This window comes from Bos indicus, chromosome 1, assembly GCF_029378745.1.
Source record: "Bos indicus isolate NIAB-ARS_2022 breed Sahiwal x Tharparkar chromosome 1, NIAB-ARS_B.indTharparkar_mat_pri_1.0, whole genome shotgun sequence".
In the NCBI taxonomy this organism is placed as follows: Eukaryota; Metazoa; Chordata; class Mammalia; order Artiodactyla; family Bovidae; genus Bos; species Bos indicus.
This window is the reverse complement of record NC_091760.1, coordinates 140,527,633-140,547,179: the sequence shown is the minus strand read 5'-3', so window position 1 is coordinate 140,547,179 and position 19,547 is coordinate 140,527,633. Positions and strand designations below refer to the sequence as shown.

General features: G+C 44.8%; 1 protein-coding gene across 1 annotated transcript in view; it reads left to right on the top strand.

The window, feature by feature from the left end:
* DSCAM (DS cell adhesion molecule) overlaps positions 1-19,547 on the top strand; it is an 857,668-nt gene that overhangs the window by 824,069 nt on the left and 14,052 nt on the right. Inside the window, exons 30-32 of the mRNA XM_070795162.1 lie at positions 3,471-3,620; positions 14,385-14,582; positions 16,097-16,399. Coding sequence (XP_070651263.1) covers positions 3,471-3,620; positions 14,385-14,582; positions 16,097-16,399 — 651 coding nt within the window. The remainder of the gene's footprint in view (positions 1-3,470; positions 3,621-14,384; positions 14,583-16,096; positions 16,400-19,547) is intronic.

The following is a 19,547-nucleotide window of genomic DNA, read 5'->3' as shown; positions in this document are numbered from 1 at the left end:
GCTTCCCAGGTGGCGCTAGTGGTAAAGAATCCACCTGCCAGTGCAGGAGACACAGGAGATGTGGGTTCGATCCCTGGGTTGGGAAGATCCCCTGAAGAAGGAAATGGCAACCCACTCCAGTATTCTTGCCTGGGAAATCCGATGGACAGAGGAGCCTGGTGGGCTACAGTCCATGGGGTCACAGAGAGTTGAACATGACTTAGTCACTAAACAACAATAAGAATAATTCAGAGCTCTTTAAACAATCACATCCTTTATATGTACTTTATGTGCATTTATTTAACTCACTCCTCTCAATGCACATAGGAAAACTCCTTAGGAACAGGGACTTCAAGAAGTTCTGTAGCTTGAAGGTCACACGGACAGGAGCGGAACCAAAGCAGAGCCCCCTTCTGGCCCCCTGCTTCACCTTCGGTGGCTGTCACCTGCTTCCATATCAACAAGGCTACCTCCCAGAACCCCTCCCCTTAGAAGTATGGCTGGACCCCCCTGGTATCCATGGAAACAGACTCTGAGGCAGGTTTCCTAGGCTGCCCCTTTTCAAACTTCACTCTGTGTTTGTTCTGGAAGATGTTTGTTGGCACTCCATCCCAGGACAGCCCTTCTCTGTGGTTTGACTAAAGCGACCCACCTTCTGGCATGGACCCTTGATCCCTCCCGCCAGGAAGACAGTTTTAACAGGCCAGACCCCTCCATAGCCCTTTGTCCCCACCCTGCCCTGTATTGTCTCTAATAGAAGAGCAGAAATATCTGACCTCGTGGCTCCTAAATTCTGAGGCCTGGGATGCCGTTGCTGGATTCAAGGTTGCTTCAGGCATAACAGCACTTAGCACAGCTCAGTCAAGTCCAAGGTGGTGGCCCTCAATCAAATACTGCCGTGTTGTCTGAGGACCCATCCTGAAGTACCTGAGATTTCATCAGTTGGCTCAGATCAGGCAAGGCTCCATGTGTGGCTTCTCATGACCTTTCCTATAGTATATACGGAATCTCTATTATCAAACCTACTGAACTGAGCTTTAAAACTAAGATTTCCTTAAAATAGATAATTAACAAAGGCCTACTATATAGCACAGGCAACTCTGCTCATAACTCATAATTACCCTCACAGGAAAAGAATCTGAAAAGGACTGGATATGTGTCTATAAGTGAATCACTTTGCTGTACACCTGAAGCTAGCTAGTATAAATCAACTATACTCCAAGATAAAATAAAAATTAAATTTAAGGAAAACCCCTGAGATTTCCTTTCAAGCATCAGTTCAGAAATCAAATTGTAACTCCTTTGACTTTATAATACAATTACGACATTTGCTAACTATTCCTCACTAGACTTAATAATTCTACCTATGGCTGATAAAATAGATCACTGGGCGGATCCTGGGAGTGGTGTGTCACCTCCCAGTAGCTGGTCACTGCCGACCCAACAGCAGAGAAAGGTCTGCCTGTCGCTTCTGTACATAGCAACGACCCTTCGCCCGAGATGCACCATAATTGTGGCAGGATCGTCCATCACCAAGAGTCGTTTACCTCCCAGTGGCACCTGACAGTTGGTTGATGGCATTTTCTAGTTATTGAGGATGTAGAGACGTGATGCTTTCAAACGCTCTGGGCTCTGCCTACAAGGATCTGATATGGGAGTGCCATTAATTTCTAGCCGGAATGGATGGCCAACCTCAAAAACAGATAGGCACTTGAAATGCCCCATTAAAACTGCACACCCAACCCCGCAGGTCCTCTGTATGTTCTTAGCAGGTCTGTATGCTAGAAACCACAGCACAGTGTTAGGGATCTAAACAAAGGTAGGTGTGGGGCCTCTGATACTGGTCCAGTTGTAAGAACCTGTCTCCAGGGGAAGGCAGCCCTGTTAGAGGGTGTGGAGGGGTGGCTGCTGAGTCCTGGCTCCCCTCGTAGCACCAGCCTGGCTACACCATACGCTGGGTGCCACCAACCTCCTGGCAGTCCTTCCTATGTTTTTCTGCCAAGAAATCTTATTCTGACTTCAAGAGGTTTTCCTCTCCTGCCAGAGCCTGAGTAATTTGATTTTGTAAGGTTCGTTCTTTTCAGAGCCTTTTTTGGACACAGACGTCTAGCAGTGTTGTTTATGACTTTCCCATTACCGTTCCATGTCAAGGCAGCTGCGATGTGGTCCTGGCTGACTGATAATTGCATATGAACATCATCTCAGCCCGTGGTACCTGAAAATGTATGAAAAATCCAAATACCCTAGTCAAAGTATCCCTCGAAGTCAAAAAAGTCTTAGGAAAACGAGAAAATTATTACCACAACAAAGTAGTGAAAATCTGAGACAGAACAGCGGTGACACACCTCCTGACCACCTGTCCCTCCTCCCGAAGCATAAAATGCTGTGAATCCATCTGTGTCTGGGCTTCCCTAACCTTCAAGTGTCTGAACCAGTAGGATCTGGGAAATCTGACAAGTGAGTCATTTTGAAAAGTCAGTTACAGAATGCAGAAGAGTCCCTGGAGCTTGGGAGAAGTGGGAAGGCAAATATACCCCAGAACAGTTAAAATCAAGGAATCAGGACACCGAGAAGACTGGCCCTTCTCTTCCCCTCCCCCCACACCCATCCTGAACATTCACCATCACCCCAGGACAGACCACCGCAGAGCAGTTTTTCTTGTACCACAAACAGAAATAGGGATGGACCACAAACTGCTTATTTACAATAGCAGCCCCATTCCTCTGCGATGCTGACAAGGCTGGTGGTGTCCAGGCGAGCTTTTGACAAACACATAAACCCCAAACTCTGTTAAATGGACAGCCACCCAATAGGCCTCCCCAGGTCAGTGTGTGCTTAATGAGAAGAAACCAGGAGAGACAGGAAGCCTTTCTCCATGGTCATTCTCTTTAAGACATGCTCCTTAAAGAAGGAAAACCTATTTTTTGCATCCTAGAGTCATTCTAATTCAGTGCTTGAATATTTTTTTGTTTTTGCTGGTTGAGATGAGGTTCTTGTTGCTGTGGCTATTAACAATAAAGTGGAATCTGGAGAGGGGGAATTGGTACAGATGAGCCTATTTCCAGGGAAGGAATAGAGAGGCAAGCATAAAGAACAGACATGTAGACACAGAGTGGGGAAGGTGCGGGACAGACTGGGAGAGCAGGAATAACATTCACACTCTGCCAATTGTAAAATAGACAGCTAGTAGGAGCCTGCTGTGTAGCATGGGGAGCTCAACTCCGAGCTCTGTGATGACCCAGAGGGGTGGGACGGGGGTGATGGGACGGAGGTCCAAGAGGGAAGAGATATATGTATACATATAGCTTCACTTCACTGTACACTTCACGGTACAGCAGAAACTAACATAACATTGTAAAGAATTTATACTTTCATAAAAATTTTAAAATTAAAAAAAAAAAAATAATGCAAGTACTAAGGAGAGAAGTGGCCAGGAAGTCCCTGACTGGGGATAATCGTGTCTGGTTTCCTGTATCTCCACTGTTCTGCAGACGATCGCTCCACAGTCCTGTTGACAGATGCTGACTTCGGAGAGGCCGCGAAACAGAAGTCCCTGACAGTGACACACACGGTCCATTACCAATCGGTGTCGCAGGCCACGGGGCCCTTGGTGGATGTCTCAGACGCTCGGCCAGGAACGAGTGAGTGGGTCAAACGTCATTTAAACTGTGTAGCTGTGGTCAGTGCTGAGAAGGCGTCCGTGGTCCATCCCTTTGCAGTAAAGCGTGGGGCTTTTTAACTCTCTGCCTGAGAAACAGATACATGTAATGACATCTTTGACTGGCAGACCGAGTTGGTATTGTTTGATCTTAGCTGTCATTAAAATTATGTTGGCTGAGGGACTTCCCTTATGGTCCAGGGGTTAAGACTATGCATTCCAGTGCAGGGGTGCAGATGTGATTCCTGGTCGAGGAGCTAAGATTCCACATGCCTTGTGGCCAAAAATCCAAAATATAAAACAGAAGCAATATTGTAACAGACTTAACAAAAACTTTAAAAATGCTCCAAATCAAACAAATCTTTTAAAAAGTTATATCAACTAAAGCCAGTAACTCTTGGTTTACTATGAAAGTGTTAGAAATTTCAGGTCAACTTATTAATATTTTTTTTTAATTTAGACAACACAGGGAAAGAAGAAATTGGTTAACCTTAGTGAGCATCTACTCTGTGCCAGGGTTGGGATAAAAAGATTGATGTCATATTTTTATCTTTACAACAACCCTGCAAGGTAGCTACTTACAGAGCAGCTCTCAGAGCCCCCATTTTATGAGTGAGGAAACAGCCCAAAATTGTACACGTACTCTGTAGCAAAACCCAGATTGAGCTGTGGGTCTGTCTGTCCTCCAAGCTTATGCTTTTCTCCTGAACCACTGTTTGAGAAAAACATAATTCTGTTTAATCTAGGGATTGTGTTTGGTTTAATTATTAATATTTGGTTCCATGTTATATGGAAATTAATTACTGCAATGAAATTAAATCCCCTAATATGTATCTAAAGCTTATTAATTAGATATTCTGGTTCCTTCATAATTGAAATTGTTTGGATGCCCAGATTACTATCTTTTCAGAAGCTTTGATGTCTAGCTTTTAAATCATTAATCACTCTCTTTGCAGAAATTTACATTCTCTAAGTAGAGTGCTATAATTAGAAAAATAAATATTACAATGTAAAAGGCTATTTTTTATAATGTCTGACTTATAAAGCATTTATGAAATGTACTGAGCTTCATGAAGCAAACTGGTTGATTCCTAAATAACATCACACTATGCAGGAAAACAGTGCTAGCCGTTACTGAAATTCACTTGAAAAAAATGTTTTGAAGAACATTCTAAAGGAGTCTTTTATTCCTCCTCTCTATGTCACCTCACATCCTTCCTTCTCTGATGATATGAGTATTTTCTGAAGACATGAATGAGGATCAGCTTTGTGAAGGAATATGTAAGATTAAGAGACTTGCTTTTAAAAATTGCTCCTGGGTCCTTGACATTCTCCCCAGCTACAAATTTTTCCATCACAATCCTCCCTAGTCTGCTTCTGGCGACTTCAGGACCCTACACTACATGGATGGCTGTCTGAACCACTTCAGTCAGTTCAGTTGCTCAGTCATGTACAGCTCTTTGTGACTCCATGGACTGTAGCACGCCAGGCCTCCCTGTCCATCACCTGCTCCTGGAGCCTACCCAAACTCATGTCCATTGAGTCGGTGATGCTATCCAACCATCTCATCCTCTGTCTTCCCCTTCTCCTCCTGCCACAATCTTTCCCAGCATCAGGGTCTTTTCCAGTGGGTCAGTTCTTCACACCAGGTGGCCAAAGTATTGGAGTTTCAGCTTCAGCATTAGTTCTTCCAAACAATATTCAGGACTGATCTCCTTTAAGATGGACAGTTGGACCTCCTTGCTGTCCAAGGGATTCTCAAGAGTCTTCTCCAACACCACAGTTCAAAAGCATCAATTCTTCGGCACTCAGCTTTCTTTATAGTCAAATTCTCACATCCACACATGACTACTGCAAAAACCATAGCTTTGACTAGACGGGCCTTTGTTGGCAAAGTAATGTCTCTGCTTTTTAATATGCTGTCTAGGTTGGTCATAACTTTTCTTCCAAGGAGCAAGCATCTTTTAATTTCATGGCTGCAGTCACCATCTGCAGTGATTCTGGAACCCCCCAAAATAAAGTCTCCCACTATTTCCTTTGTTTCCCATCTATTTGCCACAAAGTGATGGGACCAGATGCCATGATCTTAGTTTTCTGAATGTTGAGTTTTAAGTCAACCTTTTCACTCTCCTCTTTCACTTTCATCATGAGGCTCTTTAGTTCTTCTTCACTTTCTGCCATAAGGGTGGTGTCATCTGCATATCTGAGGTTATTGATATTTCTCCGGTGATCTTGATTCCAGCTTGTGTTTCATCCAGCCCAGCATGTTTCATGATGTACTCTGCATATAAGTTAAATAAGCAGGGTGACAATATACAGCCTTGACGGACTCCTTTTCCTATTTGGAACCAGTCTGTTGTTCCATGTCCAGTTCTAACTTGCTTCTTGGCCTGCTTACAGGTTTCTCAAGAGGCAGGTCAGGTGGTCTGGTATTCTCATCTCTTTCAGAATTTTCCACAGTTTATTGTGATCCACACAGTCAAAGATTTTGGCATAGTCAAGAAAGCAGAAATAGATGTTTTTCTGGAACTCTCTTATTTTTTCCATGATCCAGTGGATGTTGGCAATTTGATCTCTGGTTCTTCTGCCTTTTCTAGGGCTTTTCAACTTAGGGCTATTCAACCCAAGAAAGGTTATAGATCCTGGGGACTTCCATTAGTGGATCCCTGATCTCAGCAAGCCTTTGTTAATGGAGACCTGAGGAGGAGGGTAGGAAAGAGGGAGGGGACATAGGACATTGCCCCAGGAAGTGGCTCCCAGTCTTCTGTATGCATCAGAATTACCCAGAGGGCCCGTTTAAAATACTCATTCCAGGCCTCCACACCCAAGGATTCTGAGCTGCTTTGTCTAGGGTGGGGCCCGGGACTCTACATTATAACAACCACTCTGGGTGATTCTGACACTGATTGTCGGACTGATTCTTGAGAAACACTTCCTCAGGTGTTAGGCGTGATCCTGGAGTGCTCTGCGGTGCAGGAGCCTCAAGCCTGCCAGGCTCGTGGCACAGCATCCTCCCTGCTCACCAGATGAAGAACCAGCATTTCTAGCTCCATGTCAATGTTCAACTACCAGAGATGCACAAGGGCTAGTCATCAAAGGTTAAGACCGGAGAGGAGGACAGTGCAACTAAAGCACAGGGAGCCTGGTAGCTGCTCAGTCAGCCTAAGAACGAGGGAAGGCTGACCTGGCAGCTTTCAGAATATCCACACAGACCTGCATCGGAGCCACTAGCAGGAGCTCTGACAAGTGAGAGGGCAGTGGCAGGCAAGAGGCTGGTGGAAGGGGCGAGATGGAAGCTGGTGGAAAGGGGCACAGTGGTGTCTCTCATGGCCTCATGGCTTTCACGGTGTAAGCACAGTGGGGGAGCATTAAGGATTCCTTCATTCAACTCAGAAGGATTTATGAAGATGTTAGTTACTTCACATGTGGCCCAGTGCTCAGGGATGGGGGTGCATCATAAGGCACAGAAAGACTTTCACCTCCTCTGAGTGGAGGAAGTCAGTGTGAAACAAGGAATGAAAGCACTTTTCATTTATCAGTAAGTCTTCCTCAGCGATCGGTGCAAAGAAACAGAGAAAAACAACAGAATGGGAAAGACTAGAGATCGCTTCAAGAAAATCAGAGGTACCAAGGGAACATTTCATGCAAAGATGGGCACAATAAAGGACAGAAATGGTATGGACCTAACAGAAGTAGAAGATATTAAGAAGAGGTGGCAAGAATACACAGAAGAATTATACAAAAAAGATCTTCATGACCCACATAACCACAATGGTGTGATCACTTACCTAGAGCCAGACATCCTGGAGTGTGAAGTGTAATGAGCCTTAGGAAGCATCACTACGAACAAAGCTAGTGGAGGTAATGGATTTCCAGTTAAGTTACTTCAAATCCTAAAAGATGATGCTGTGAAAGCGCTGCACTCAATATGCCAGCAAGTTTGGAAAACTCAGCAGTGGCCACAGGACTGGAAAAGGTCAGTTTTCATTCCAATCCCAAAGAAAGGCAATGCCAAAGAATGCTGAAACTACCGCACAATTGCACTCATCTCATGCTAGTAATGTTCAAAATTCTCCAAGCCAGGCTTCAACAATACATGAACTGTGAACTTTCAGATATTCAAGCTGGATTTAGAAAAGGCAGAGGAACCAGAGATCAAATTTCCAACATACGTTGGATCATCAACAAAGCAAGAGAGTTCCAGAAAAACATCTACTTCTGCTTTCTTGACTATGCCAAAGCCTTTGACTGTGTGGATCACAATAAACTGTGGAAAATTCTGAAAGAGATGGGAATACCAGACCACCTGACCTGCCTCCTGATAAATCTGTATGCAGGTCAAGAAACAATAGTTAGAACTGGACATGGAACAACAGACTGGTTCCAAATTGGGAGAGGAGTTTGTCAAGGCTGTATATTGTCACCCTGTTTATTTAACTTATATGCAGAGTACATCATGAGACATGCTGGGCTGGATGATGCACAAGCTAGAATCAAGATCACTGGAGAAATATCAATAACCTTAGATATGTAAATGACACCACTTTTATGGCAGAAAGTGAAGAAGAACTAAAGAGCCTCTTGATGAAAGTGAAAGAGGAGAGTGAAAAAACTGGCTTAAAACTCAACATTCACGTTTATACCTGTGGTGGATTCATGTTGATATATAGCAAAACCAACACAATATTGTAAAGCTAAAAAATTTAAAAAAAAAACTCAATATTCAGAAAACTAAGATCATGGCATCTGGTCCCATCATTTCATGGCAAATAGATAGGAAACAATGGAAATAGTGGGAGACTTTATTTTGGGGGGTTCCAGAATCACTGCAGATGGTGACTGCAGCCATGAAATTAAAAGATGCTTGCTCCTTGGAAGAAAAGTTATGACCAACTTAGACAGCACATTAAAAAGCAGAGGCATTACTTTGCCAACAAAGGTCCGTCTAGTCAAAGCTATGGTTTTTCCAGTCGTCATGTATGGATGTGGGAGTTGGACTATAAAGAAAGCTGAGTGCCAAAGAATTGATGCTTTTGAACTGTGATATTGGAGAAGGCTCTTGAGAATTTCTTGGACTGCAAGGCGATCCAACCAGTCCATCCTAAAGAAAATCAGTCCTGAATATTCACTGGAAGGACTGATCCTGAAGCTGAAATTCCAATACTTTGGCCACCTGGTGTGAAGAAGTGACTCATTGGAAAAGACCCTGATGCTGGGAAAGATTGAAGACAGGAGGAGAAGGGGAAAACAGGATGAGATGGTTGGATGGCATCACCAACTCAATGGACATGAGTTTGAGCAAGCTCTGGGAGTTGGTGATGGACAGGGATGCCTGGTATGCTGCAGTCCATGGGGTCATAAAGAGTTGGACACAACTGAGTGACTGAACTGAACTGAACTCAACAAGGAAAAATTAGAACAGCATGATGGGATGATGAGTCAGCAGTGGGGTTATGGGGACCAGGCAGGATTTGCAGTTAGAAGTGTTTCTATGTACACAGTCGCATCCTCCCTCCACCCCCAACCCCCAGGGCCAGGACACTTTGCAGATACTTAATGGTGATTGCATCCATGAAATTAAAAGACACTTACTCCTTGTAAGGAAAGTTATGACCAACCTAGATAGCATATTCAAAAGCAGAGATATTACTTTGCCAACAAAGATCCATCTAGTCAAGGCTATGGTTTTTCCTATGGTCATGTATGGATGTGAGAGTTGGACTGTGAAGAAAGCTGAGCACCGAAGAACTGATGCTTTTGAACTGTGGTGTTGGAGAAGACTATTGAGAGTCCCTTGGACTGCAAGGAGATCCAACCAGTCCATTCTAAAAGAGATCAGTCCTGGGTGTTCATTGGAAGGACTGATGCTAAAGCTGAAACTCTAATACTTTGGCCACCTCATGCAAAGAGTCGACACACTGGAAAAGACTCTGATGCTGGGAGGGATTGGGGCAGGAGGAGAAGGGGATGACAGAGGATGAAATGGCTGGGTGGCATCACCGACTCGATGGACATGAGTTTGAATAAACTCCGGGAGTTGGTGATAGACAGGGAGGCCTGTCGTGCTGCGATTCATGGGGTCGCAAAGAGTCAACACAACTGAGCTACTGAACTGAACTGAACTGAAGGTAGCTCGAATGGTAAAGAATCTACCTGCAATGCAGGAGACCTGGGCTCGATCCCTGAGTTGGGAAGATTCCCTGGCGAAGAACATGACATTCCACTCCAGTATTCTTGCTTGGAGAATTCCATGGACAGAGGAGCCTGGGAGGCTACAGTCCCTAGAGTCGCAACTGAGCAAGTAACACTTTCTTTTTCTCGAGAGTTATCATTACTTTGGGGAACCTGAATACACTTTTTTACTTACAAGAGTGCAAGGGTACAAAGATGTGTGATCACTGTTAGAGATCACCCGGGTGTGTTTTGTCATATTTGCCTGGACATCATGCATCCATTGTCACTCATTCTTTCATGCAAAGAGTGTTCACCAAGCATCCCAAGCACATGCAGGGCTGGACTAGTAGACAAATAAGACATGTCCCCCTGCACCCCTCACCTCTGTCTCCCCTAGTTACTACCAGTCAGTGCCTTTCTGCATTCCTGGCATTCTCCAGCATTTTATGCTGTTGTTTTTGTTCCGTCGCTAAATTGTGTCCAATTCTTTGTGACGCCACAGGTGGCAACAACCTAGGCTCCACTGTCCAACATCTAGTTCTGTGATTTTTCATGGCTATTTCCGGTCAAGTTCTCTAAAGTGAATTTCTAGCCTTCCTGGTCCACCTACCAAATCTCCCATCATCATCTTCATTAAACAGGATGCTCTCCATCCCTGGTCAAGTGTTTGTCACTCAGGAATCACGGGTTTGGTCCCAGGTTGGTTGATTCCTCCCACATGCCTGCAGTTCACTAGCTGGTTAATCTCACTCACATCTCTCGACAGTGTTGATGGTGGGTGAGGTCATCACCCCAGTCCCGGAGAGGAAGGCAGTGGGCACTTGGTGAGGTCACAGCCCTCAAGGAGTGATGCTGCACCAGTTTCAGAGGAGCTCACCCCAAAACCCCACTCTCAACCCCTCCACACTGCCTCTAAGCAGAGACGATGCTTCCAATAGGACTTCCAGGGAGGAAAGTCACTTCCCATATATATAAAATAAGAAGAGTTTACAACATGGATTGAATCTTTCCTGTTGTGACTTAAAAAAAAAAAAAAGTTCCACACTCCATCACCTATCCTGGTACTCAACATACAGCGGAAAAGTACCTGATGGGGATGAAGAGTCTAGGGTGTGAATCATAAATTTTTATTCTTTAAATGATAGGAATATTCAGCCCCCTCCTCATTACATTCTCTCTATGAGACAACTGGTAAATTCATCCTACAAAGCCGAGGCCTCAGCATCTGAAAAAGTCAAAAACCAGTGGCAGGGAGTAAAAGCCGATTAATCCCACAATTGCAGTCCACATGGCATGTTTTATAACCCTATTATCTGCCAAATCCTCTCTTATCCCAAGTTCAAGATAATTAAAATAATTTGATTCAATGGGCAGAAGCTTAATAATTCCAGTTCAGACCTGGTGTTGAAAGGCCAAGAGTTATTTATATCACTTACACCCTATCATTGATTGCTTAGCAAGCATGGTACCTCATCACTGGAATTTATTTATAATGTTGAGGTCCCAGATAAACTACTTTCCATGCAGAGGCAGTAAACCCCAACATTTATTTGGTTAATAGATTAACTAGGAAGATGTACAAAGGAGATTACTGAGTGGAACCCAAGTAAGGTTTTTGTTTTAGCTGCTATCTTAGAAACTATCTTACAGAAAAGTTCAGTTCAGGTCAGAAAACTTGATGATTAAAAAATGTGTCAACCCCTCTGTAGTATTCTACAGAGTAGTATTCTCTGTAGTATACAGAGACAATTTTGCCCATAGGATGCTTGCTTAGAGCAGGACAAACTGCAGTTCAAAAAGTAATATCATGACCTATATTCCCAACATTATCAGGCCACTGGTAAAGCTGTCTTCATCTAGGAAAAAAAAAAAAAGTGATAATGAACAAAATTAACTGGAAAAGACTTCTGGCCTGAATAGTGCAACGTGACCATGGAACTTTCCAGATAGAGTGATCTTACTGGTGAAAGGGGTCTGTGGGAGTGAAGGTTTCTCTCTGGCCCACCGTTGGTGGGTGAGCTTGGCAGGAGGAAGCTCACAGGTGTGGGGTTTGGGGAGTTTGAGGAAATTGTGTCCTGAAAGTGAGACTCTCAAGCTGACCCCTTTTTCCACAAGCATCCACACCAGGAGTAAACTTGATCCCTAGCTGCACCAACAAGCAGCTTAAAGAAGAATAAAAATAAGAACCCTCAAAACTTATGTAAGGGACTGGGTAATTTTCTGGAAAAGATTCATTAGCATTTAAATAACAAGCTCCACTATTTAAGCTCCACTTATCATGTTGACAGTGCCTGGGAGACATGCAGCCTCCTACCAGGAGAAGGTTTTTCTGTCTCTTTGAGGACCTCTCTCCTAGCATTTAGGCAGAGAAACCCAATTATCATTCATACCTTTCTGTCCAGAGAGCTTGGTGCTCTAGCATAACTCATTTACATTCTAATCAAGGCCCCCAAAAATCCTCCAATAAAGTCGTCCGTGGAATTTTGCAAGTAACGGATAAAATGTGTCTGAAAATCAATGCCCCAGAGAATTATGCACCAAGATGGAGCATTTTGATGATCCAGGAAATCTTAAAATATATCGACCAAGCTGCCATCTTTATGCTTCTCTGCAATGTTGTAGAATGATGGATTAGATTCCAAGTCTGATAACTGGAAACTGGCAAAAAGGAAAATCCCGCACTTTAAAAGAAAGTCATTTCACCACTTTCAAGTGTCATGCCCCATGACCCAGCATGGAATTATAAGCAAGCTAGTGTCACGCAGACTCCGTGCCTGACTCTTAGGGGTCCGGCTGAGGACACGCTTGGCCAAGTAATGGGCAGTCTTGGACTGACAGGTGGGGTCTTGAGTTCTGTTCTTATCACTTGATAGCTATATCACTTCTCTCTGAGCTTCCATCGCCTCAACTGTAAAGTGACTCTGGGCTGCATGTATTCATCCAAGGTAGTCTGTGTCCAGAGATCATGGTAGGCTCTCAGTTAATTTTGGATGATCCCAGGATGTACACCCTTACTCTGTCCTGCAGAGACTTGGAGGCTCAGGAGCATCATGAGTCCATGTCATCAGGCCACAGGTTGTCCCTCTGTTTTTTGTTCTTTAGAAAGTGCTCCATTAGTGATAAGCAGTCATCACAGATGGCAGTGTAGAGAGGTAGCTGGATCATTTTTGAAATAGAACTGCCTAAAACTCCTCTTTGAAAAGCAGAGAATTCAAAAATGGAGAAGGACCCTATGTTGCCTTCAGGATGGAGCCCCAGAAAAATCATGCCAGTAACTGGGCCTCTCCCTTTTCCACAGAATTCCAGTGTCCAACACTCGGTGCTGTTGGACCATCTTTTTTTTCTTAGCTAAGAGCTGAGCTAAGAACTCCGTCTACCCACTTGACCTCTTGCCTCTGTTCCCAGACTTAGAGATGATGAAACCCACCTGGCTTCAGCCTGTGTGTCCATAAATCTCTGTGTTTCTGAAGATGGCAGAGCTGGGACATCCAAACATGCATGAACCCTTTGTTCTGCACATCGAATCACCCAAGTCATCGTCAGAGTTCAGACAATCACGTTGAAGAGATGCTGCCATATGCAAAGGGATAAGAGAGTGTTTGGACAAAAATAGATCTTCCCTCTTCCCCTGCTCTAGAGCATTGCAATTTAGTTGATGAACAACAGTCATACTTGAGGCAGTGAGTTAATATTAGACAGCAATCTATACAGGAGACCCCTGCTTCCTTTCCTAGAGCTGCTGTTAAAAACATGTCACAAACTGCCTGGCTTTTTTTTCTTTTTTGGTGTGGCTTTAAAGAACCAGAATTGATGTTCTCACAGTCCCACTAGCAACAGGTCCAAAATCAAGGTGTCAGCAGGCCACACCCCCTCTGAAGCTGGTAGGGGAGGACCTTTCCTTGCCCCTTCCCAGTGTGTGGTGGTGGTCTCCGAGCTCCTCAGTCCAGCTGCGGCTGTTGATCTCTGCCTCCATCACCCTCTCCTCCTTGTCCGTCTCCTTGTCTTGTAAGGACGCCAGTTATGTTAGCCCCAGAAGGCACCCTACTCCAGTCTGGCCTCATCTGAACTAATAGCAAAAGCAGTGACCCTACTTCTAACTACGATCACCAGCTGAGGTTCCGGGCTCAAGATGTGGACGTATGAATCTTTTTGAGGGAACAGAGTTCAACCTGTAAGAATACCTGGAGGTAATACTATAGCAAGGAAGCCCCATTAGTGCATACTCGGTCCAACTCTCTCCTTTTACAGAAGGTGATGATTCTTAGGAAGTTTAAGTGATATGAGGGGTGTCATGAAACTATTACGAGCCCAGAGTAAGACTCAAATTCATAACTCCTGAGTCCAAATCTGATGTTCTTTCTCTACAGGGATTGTTTAAGTGCTTAAGTATCACATGAGTGCTTCAGACCCTAGGGGAAAGGAAACCAGTGCTCCATACAGGGCAATCAGAGAGCTTCCCGGAGGCAGTGTGAGTGGATCATAGAGCTGAATCGGGAGCACCCCACTCCACACCTTGATCACAGCCGACCACCCTCCCAAAGACAAACATAGACTTTGTTCTGGTTCTTCCCAGATCCCACCACCAGGAGGAATGCCAAGGCTGGGCCCACAGCGAGGAACCGGTATGCCAGCCAGTGGACCCTCAACAGACCCCACCCCACCGTTTCAACACACACCCTCACCACCGACTGGAGGCTGCCAACGCCCAGGGCCGCAGGCTCAATGGACAAGGAGAGTGACAGCTACAGCGTCAGCCCCTCACAAGACACAGGTAGGGCCTGCCTGCTGCCTCCTCCCTGAATGAGCAGGACTACACTCTGAGTTTCAGGGCCCTACCTGCACCCTTTCAAGGTCACTTTCAACTTGCTGGACCATTGACCTGACGGGTACCGATGAAGCTGTACTTCATTGGCCAAATCTAGGGTCCAGCCAAGTCCGCAAAGCAAAATCAAAAGAATCTATGTTGCAGGCATCCCGAATCTCAGACTCACACTGCTCCCTCTGCCCTTCACTCCTGCTCTGCTGAGAGAAACACAGAAGTTTCTACGTGTTCTCCCATGATTACAATCACCCTGATTATACCTTAAGAGGGTGTGTGGCCCACTCCCATCTCCAGGATTAAGACTGGACTTGAAGTTGCATGACAAGGTCACAGCACCCTGGATGGGGAACATGGCTGATCCATTTGACAATGAAACAGGGCTTGATTATCTGTCTGTCCCACTCGCCAAGACCTCACCCTAGAGGGAAGACAGAGCCTAAGAATAGCACTGGGTTGCCCACCCTCCCTCCAATCTAAAATTTTGAAAAGAAATTCTATCTAAACTTAATAGCTGTAGGAAATTTTCATACTCATTTTCTTTTGTTCTGGATGATATACTTCAAAAATAGTCTTCCAGAGGTGGAGCATCACCACGTACATTTATTTTTATGGCAGTTATTTCTCTTACAAGAACCTCAGAGTTCCACTGAGGTGACTTCAGAACTTTTGAGTGGGTTTAAAATCTAGAGAGTCCTCTTACCCAAGATGTACCTTTTAGGGTTCTGGCAGGTCTCTGGTTCCCATAAAGGGTGAGCCTTAAACACAAAGGATGTGCCCCAGGGTTCAGCTGCGATTCTGCCTAGTGACCAATTCCATGCAGTTACATGTTCATTGCTAAGGACTGGCCTGTATTCCTGCCCCACGGAGGCCAGAGGAGCTGAACACAGAGCTCAGATCGTTCCTGACAATGAAAGTGTCGCTGTGGCCCAGGAAGACTTGCAGAGCAGGGAGGGGCGTATTCATGCATATTGCATTCCCACCTGTCTTGAATCCGCCTGCAATGCAGGAGACATGGGTTTGATCCCTGAGTTGGGAAGATCCACTGGAGGAGGAAATAGCAACCCACTCCAGTATTCTTGCCTGGAGAATCCCATGGACAGAGGAGCCTGGTGGGCTATAGTCCACGGAATCCCAAGGAGTCAGACATGACTGAGCAACTAAACAACAAGCCAGCTGTCTTAATTAAAAGCAGAAGTTTTCAGGGGGGTATATTACTGATCTATGGCAATGTCCCATACTGGGGACAGGTGCCTCCAGCAAGTCAGTTGAAGCCCTGAAGCCACATGGCTGAGGCTCATGAAGGTGGCCTCACAGTGACAAAGGCAGTCCTCAGATTAAGACCCAGGACTCCTGTCCGGCTGCCCAGTGGTGGGGAGAACCAGCCACAGGTCCCCATCACCACCCGGTCAGTGCAGACTCCCAGTGACGACTCATCATCTCGTTTTCTCTTTTTCATGGCACAGATCGAGCGCGAAGCAGCATGGTCTCCACAGAAAGTGCCTCCTCCACTTATGAAGAACTGGCCAGGGCCTACGAGCACGCCAAGATGGAAGAGCAGCTGAGGCACGCCAAGTTCACCATCACAGAGTGCTTCATCTCAGACACATCGTCCGAGCAGTTGACGGCAGGGACAAATGAGTACACAGACAGTCTGACCTCCAGCACCCCTTCGGAGTCAGGGATCTGCAGGTTCACCGCCTCTCCCCCCAAACCTCAGGATGGAGGACGAGTGATGAACATGGCAGTTCCAAAGGCACATCGGCCAGGTGAGACGAGACACGCCTGGACCAGTGTCGGGGAAGCACGTCTTCCCAAGACACACTCTTCCGCTGTGAAAGCCTTGTTGGTGTTTAGACTAGTCTTCTGTTTATTGATTGCTGAACCATGTACCACCCCAAAGCCTAGAGGCTTACAGCAACAATGATCATTTATTTCATGTATGAATCTGAAATTGAGTCAGAGCTTGATTGGGACACACATATCCATTCCAGCCGTGTCCATGGGGAACCCCAGTTAAGTTGGAGAAGACATGTTCAGTCACTAACCTGGAGGGTAGGTTCTGGCCATGTCCTCCCAACACAGGTTTCTCCATGATCTGGCTTATGCTTCCTCCTGTCTAAGAGCCAGTGTCCCAAGAGATGGACAGTGGAAATAGCCATTTCCTTAAGCCTGGGCCTGGAAACTGATGCAGCACTTCTGCCATATACTGTCAGTCAAGTGATCACAAAGCTCTGGGAGCCCAGGGTCTAAGAAGGGAGTTCTCTGCTGCTTGAGAAGTATTGAAAATTGGGGGTGAGGGTTTTAGAAGGACAGCAGTCTTACCAGTGAGCCAGCCTCTGTAAATTGGCTTCACTGAGTCACCCAAAATGACAGTAAATGGCTGGTATCAGGTTGGCAATATGTTGGTGTCTGCCTTGATCAGTAGAGTGAGTAGAAGCTGCAAACCTTGAGGCCTGCAGGGCCTGGCAGATCCTGTGAATGAGTGAAGAGGGTGACGAGCAGAGCAAAGGGAGGGATAGAGACATGGAGAACTCAAGAGTTCAGTGACTGTAGAGGAAAAGGACTCCAGCAAACTCCTGCCAACTGATCCTGAGTGGAAATGGGGGCCTGTAAGAGGAGATTCTCAAAGGGAGACAGATATTTGGGTTTTATATGGAGACCCACAGTTTTCAAGTGTTGCTCAGATTTGTGCAAATCATCATACAGGGCAAATTAAACACATCTTTAGACTGCATCCAAACCATGGCAACCAGTTGTAGTTCTCATCTGAAAAATCCTTTTTCACCCTGAAGTTCCTGTCTATAGATTTGACTTTGTGCACTGGCTAATCCATTCTTGTTGAACCCAGTTTTATTTCTCATTTTCCTATTTTCTGAGCCACTTTATTGGTTCTATTTCAAAAATGTATATCCATTTTAAATCACCATGATTCCTCTGGGCTTTTCAGCAGTCTGCCAGGCTGAAATAAGCTTTAGAAATGCATAAAAATATATAAAATAAAAATTGTCTATCCAGCAACTAATCTCCCAAACCGAGTCAAGATCCATACCAGCCAACTATCAAGAATGATGGCTTCATTTATTTCTGTGCTATCTACCTCCTCAGGGAGATGTTGTTATCGGTGGGTGTTTTTATCCAAAGGACTTTTTGTTGCTGGCATTTATTTGCAAGGCAGATGCAAGTGTAGGATAAATATCATGACTTTTTTGAGGCTGTACAGCTTGAGGTTGAGGAAGACAGGAGAGGAGAAAAATGAGCCTCTGGCCTTTTGTTTAGTCTCGCTGAGCTGCAGTTGGCTCATCTGTAAAATGGGGATGACATAGACGCCCACTATCTGGGCTTTGTGTAAGCTGTGTGTTGCCTGATGCAGATGTCAGCAGCAGTAGTGGTCGCTTGGGTCTTGCCTGGTTGACGTGCTGTTAGGGCTCCCACAGTGACCCCAGTGATGGTCTCAGGGTGAGGTGCTGCCCCCGACCCCTGCTTTCCTCCTTTGGTTTATTTTCCTTCCGTGGCCCTTGATTCCTGGACAGCATCCACCTCATTTATGTGTCTACCAGTTCAACTATACACTGTGACCAAGTGGGACTTCTCAGGAATTCAAGGATGGTTCAATATAAAATCATTAATATTAACAGAATTGGGGGGGGGTGGATACACGATCATTCAAGGCAGAGAAAGCATTTGACAAAACCCAACGTTTTTCTCAAAAAAATAAGAACACTCCACAAAGTAAGAATAAAAGAGAATTCCTTCAACTTGAGAAAGGGCATGTATGTGAAACAGCGAACATCATACTTAATAGTGAAAAATTGAATAAATACTATTTCCTTAAGCTCAGGAATGAGATGAAGATGTCTGCTCTCACCGCTTCTACTTAATATTGCATTGTAATTTCTAGTAAGGCAAATTAAGAAAATGGCATCCATATTCAGCAGATAAAAGTAAAGCAGTGGCAAAGATTCTGCCTGCCAATACAGGAGATGCAAGAGATGCAGATTCAATCCCTGGGTTGGGAAGATCCCCTGGAGTAGGAAATGGCACCCCACTCCAGTATTTGAGTAGCCTGGCATGCTAAGTGTATGGGGCCGCAAAGAGTCCGGCACAACTTGAGCAGCAGTTAAGTACTTCACACTGCCATCTGAGACACACACCACACTTCGCCTTGCACACAGCAAGCCCCCGGAGGAGCACTAAGTATGTGCGCAGGTCTTGAAATAGTTAAAGGTTTGTGTCTTGTTGATGACTTGTTGTTCAGTGTTTTTTGACTCATATTAAAAAATGTTTAAACTGTTTTCATGAGATTGTTGCCTGGATCCATCAGAACAATTGAGAAAAGCTAGAGAAGGTACTATGTACTATGTCATAATATATACACTATTTATATATTGTTTTTTAATCTCATTTTTTAAATTATTTATTTATTTATCTGGCTGTGTTGGGTCTCAGCTGTGGCGAGTGGGATCTTCCTTGCATCAGGTGAGATCTTTTGCTGAGTCTCATAGACTCTCTAGTTGTGGCATTCAAGCTCAGTAGTTATAGCACTCAGGCTTAGTTGCTCCACAGTTCATGGGGTCTTCGTTCCCTGACCAGGAACCAAACCCACATTTCCTGCATTGCAAGGTGGATTCTTAACCACTGGACCCCCAGGGAAGTCCCTTTATATACTATTTAGACTAAAATGATTTTATAACTTTAGGTATGAATAAGCTTTTAAATTCACCTGAATTCTAATGTCCACAAACTGTGTTGTCCACTCTAGATGCCAAAATTATCATTGAACATTTGATATGCTTTTAGAAAAATACGTCATCCTCTGGAAGCCTTCCTGTATCTCCTTTATAATGGAACTAAATTAAACACTGGGCACAAAACCCAAAGTTACAATGTAGTATCCTGCTGACTGGAGACTGTCAA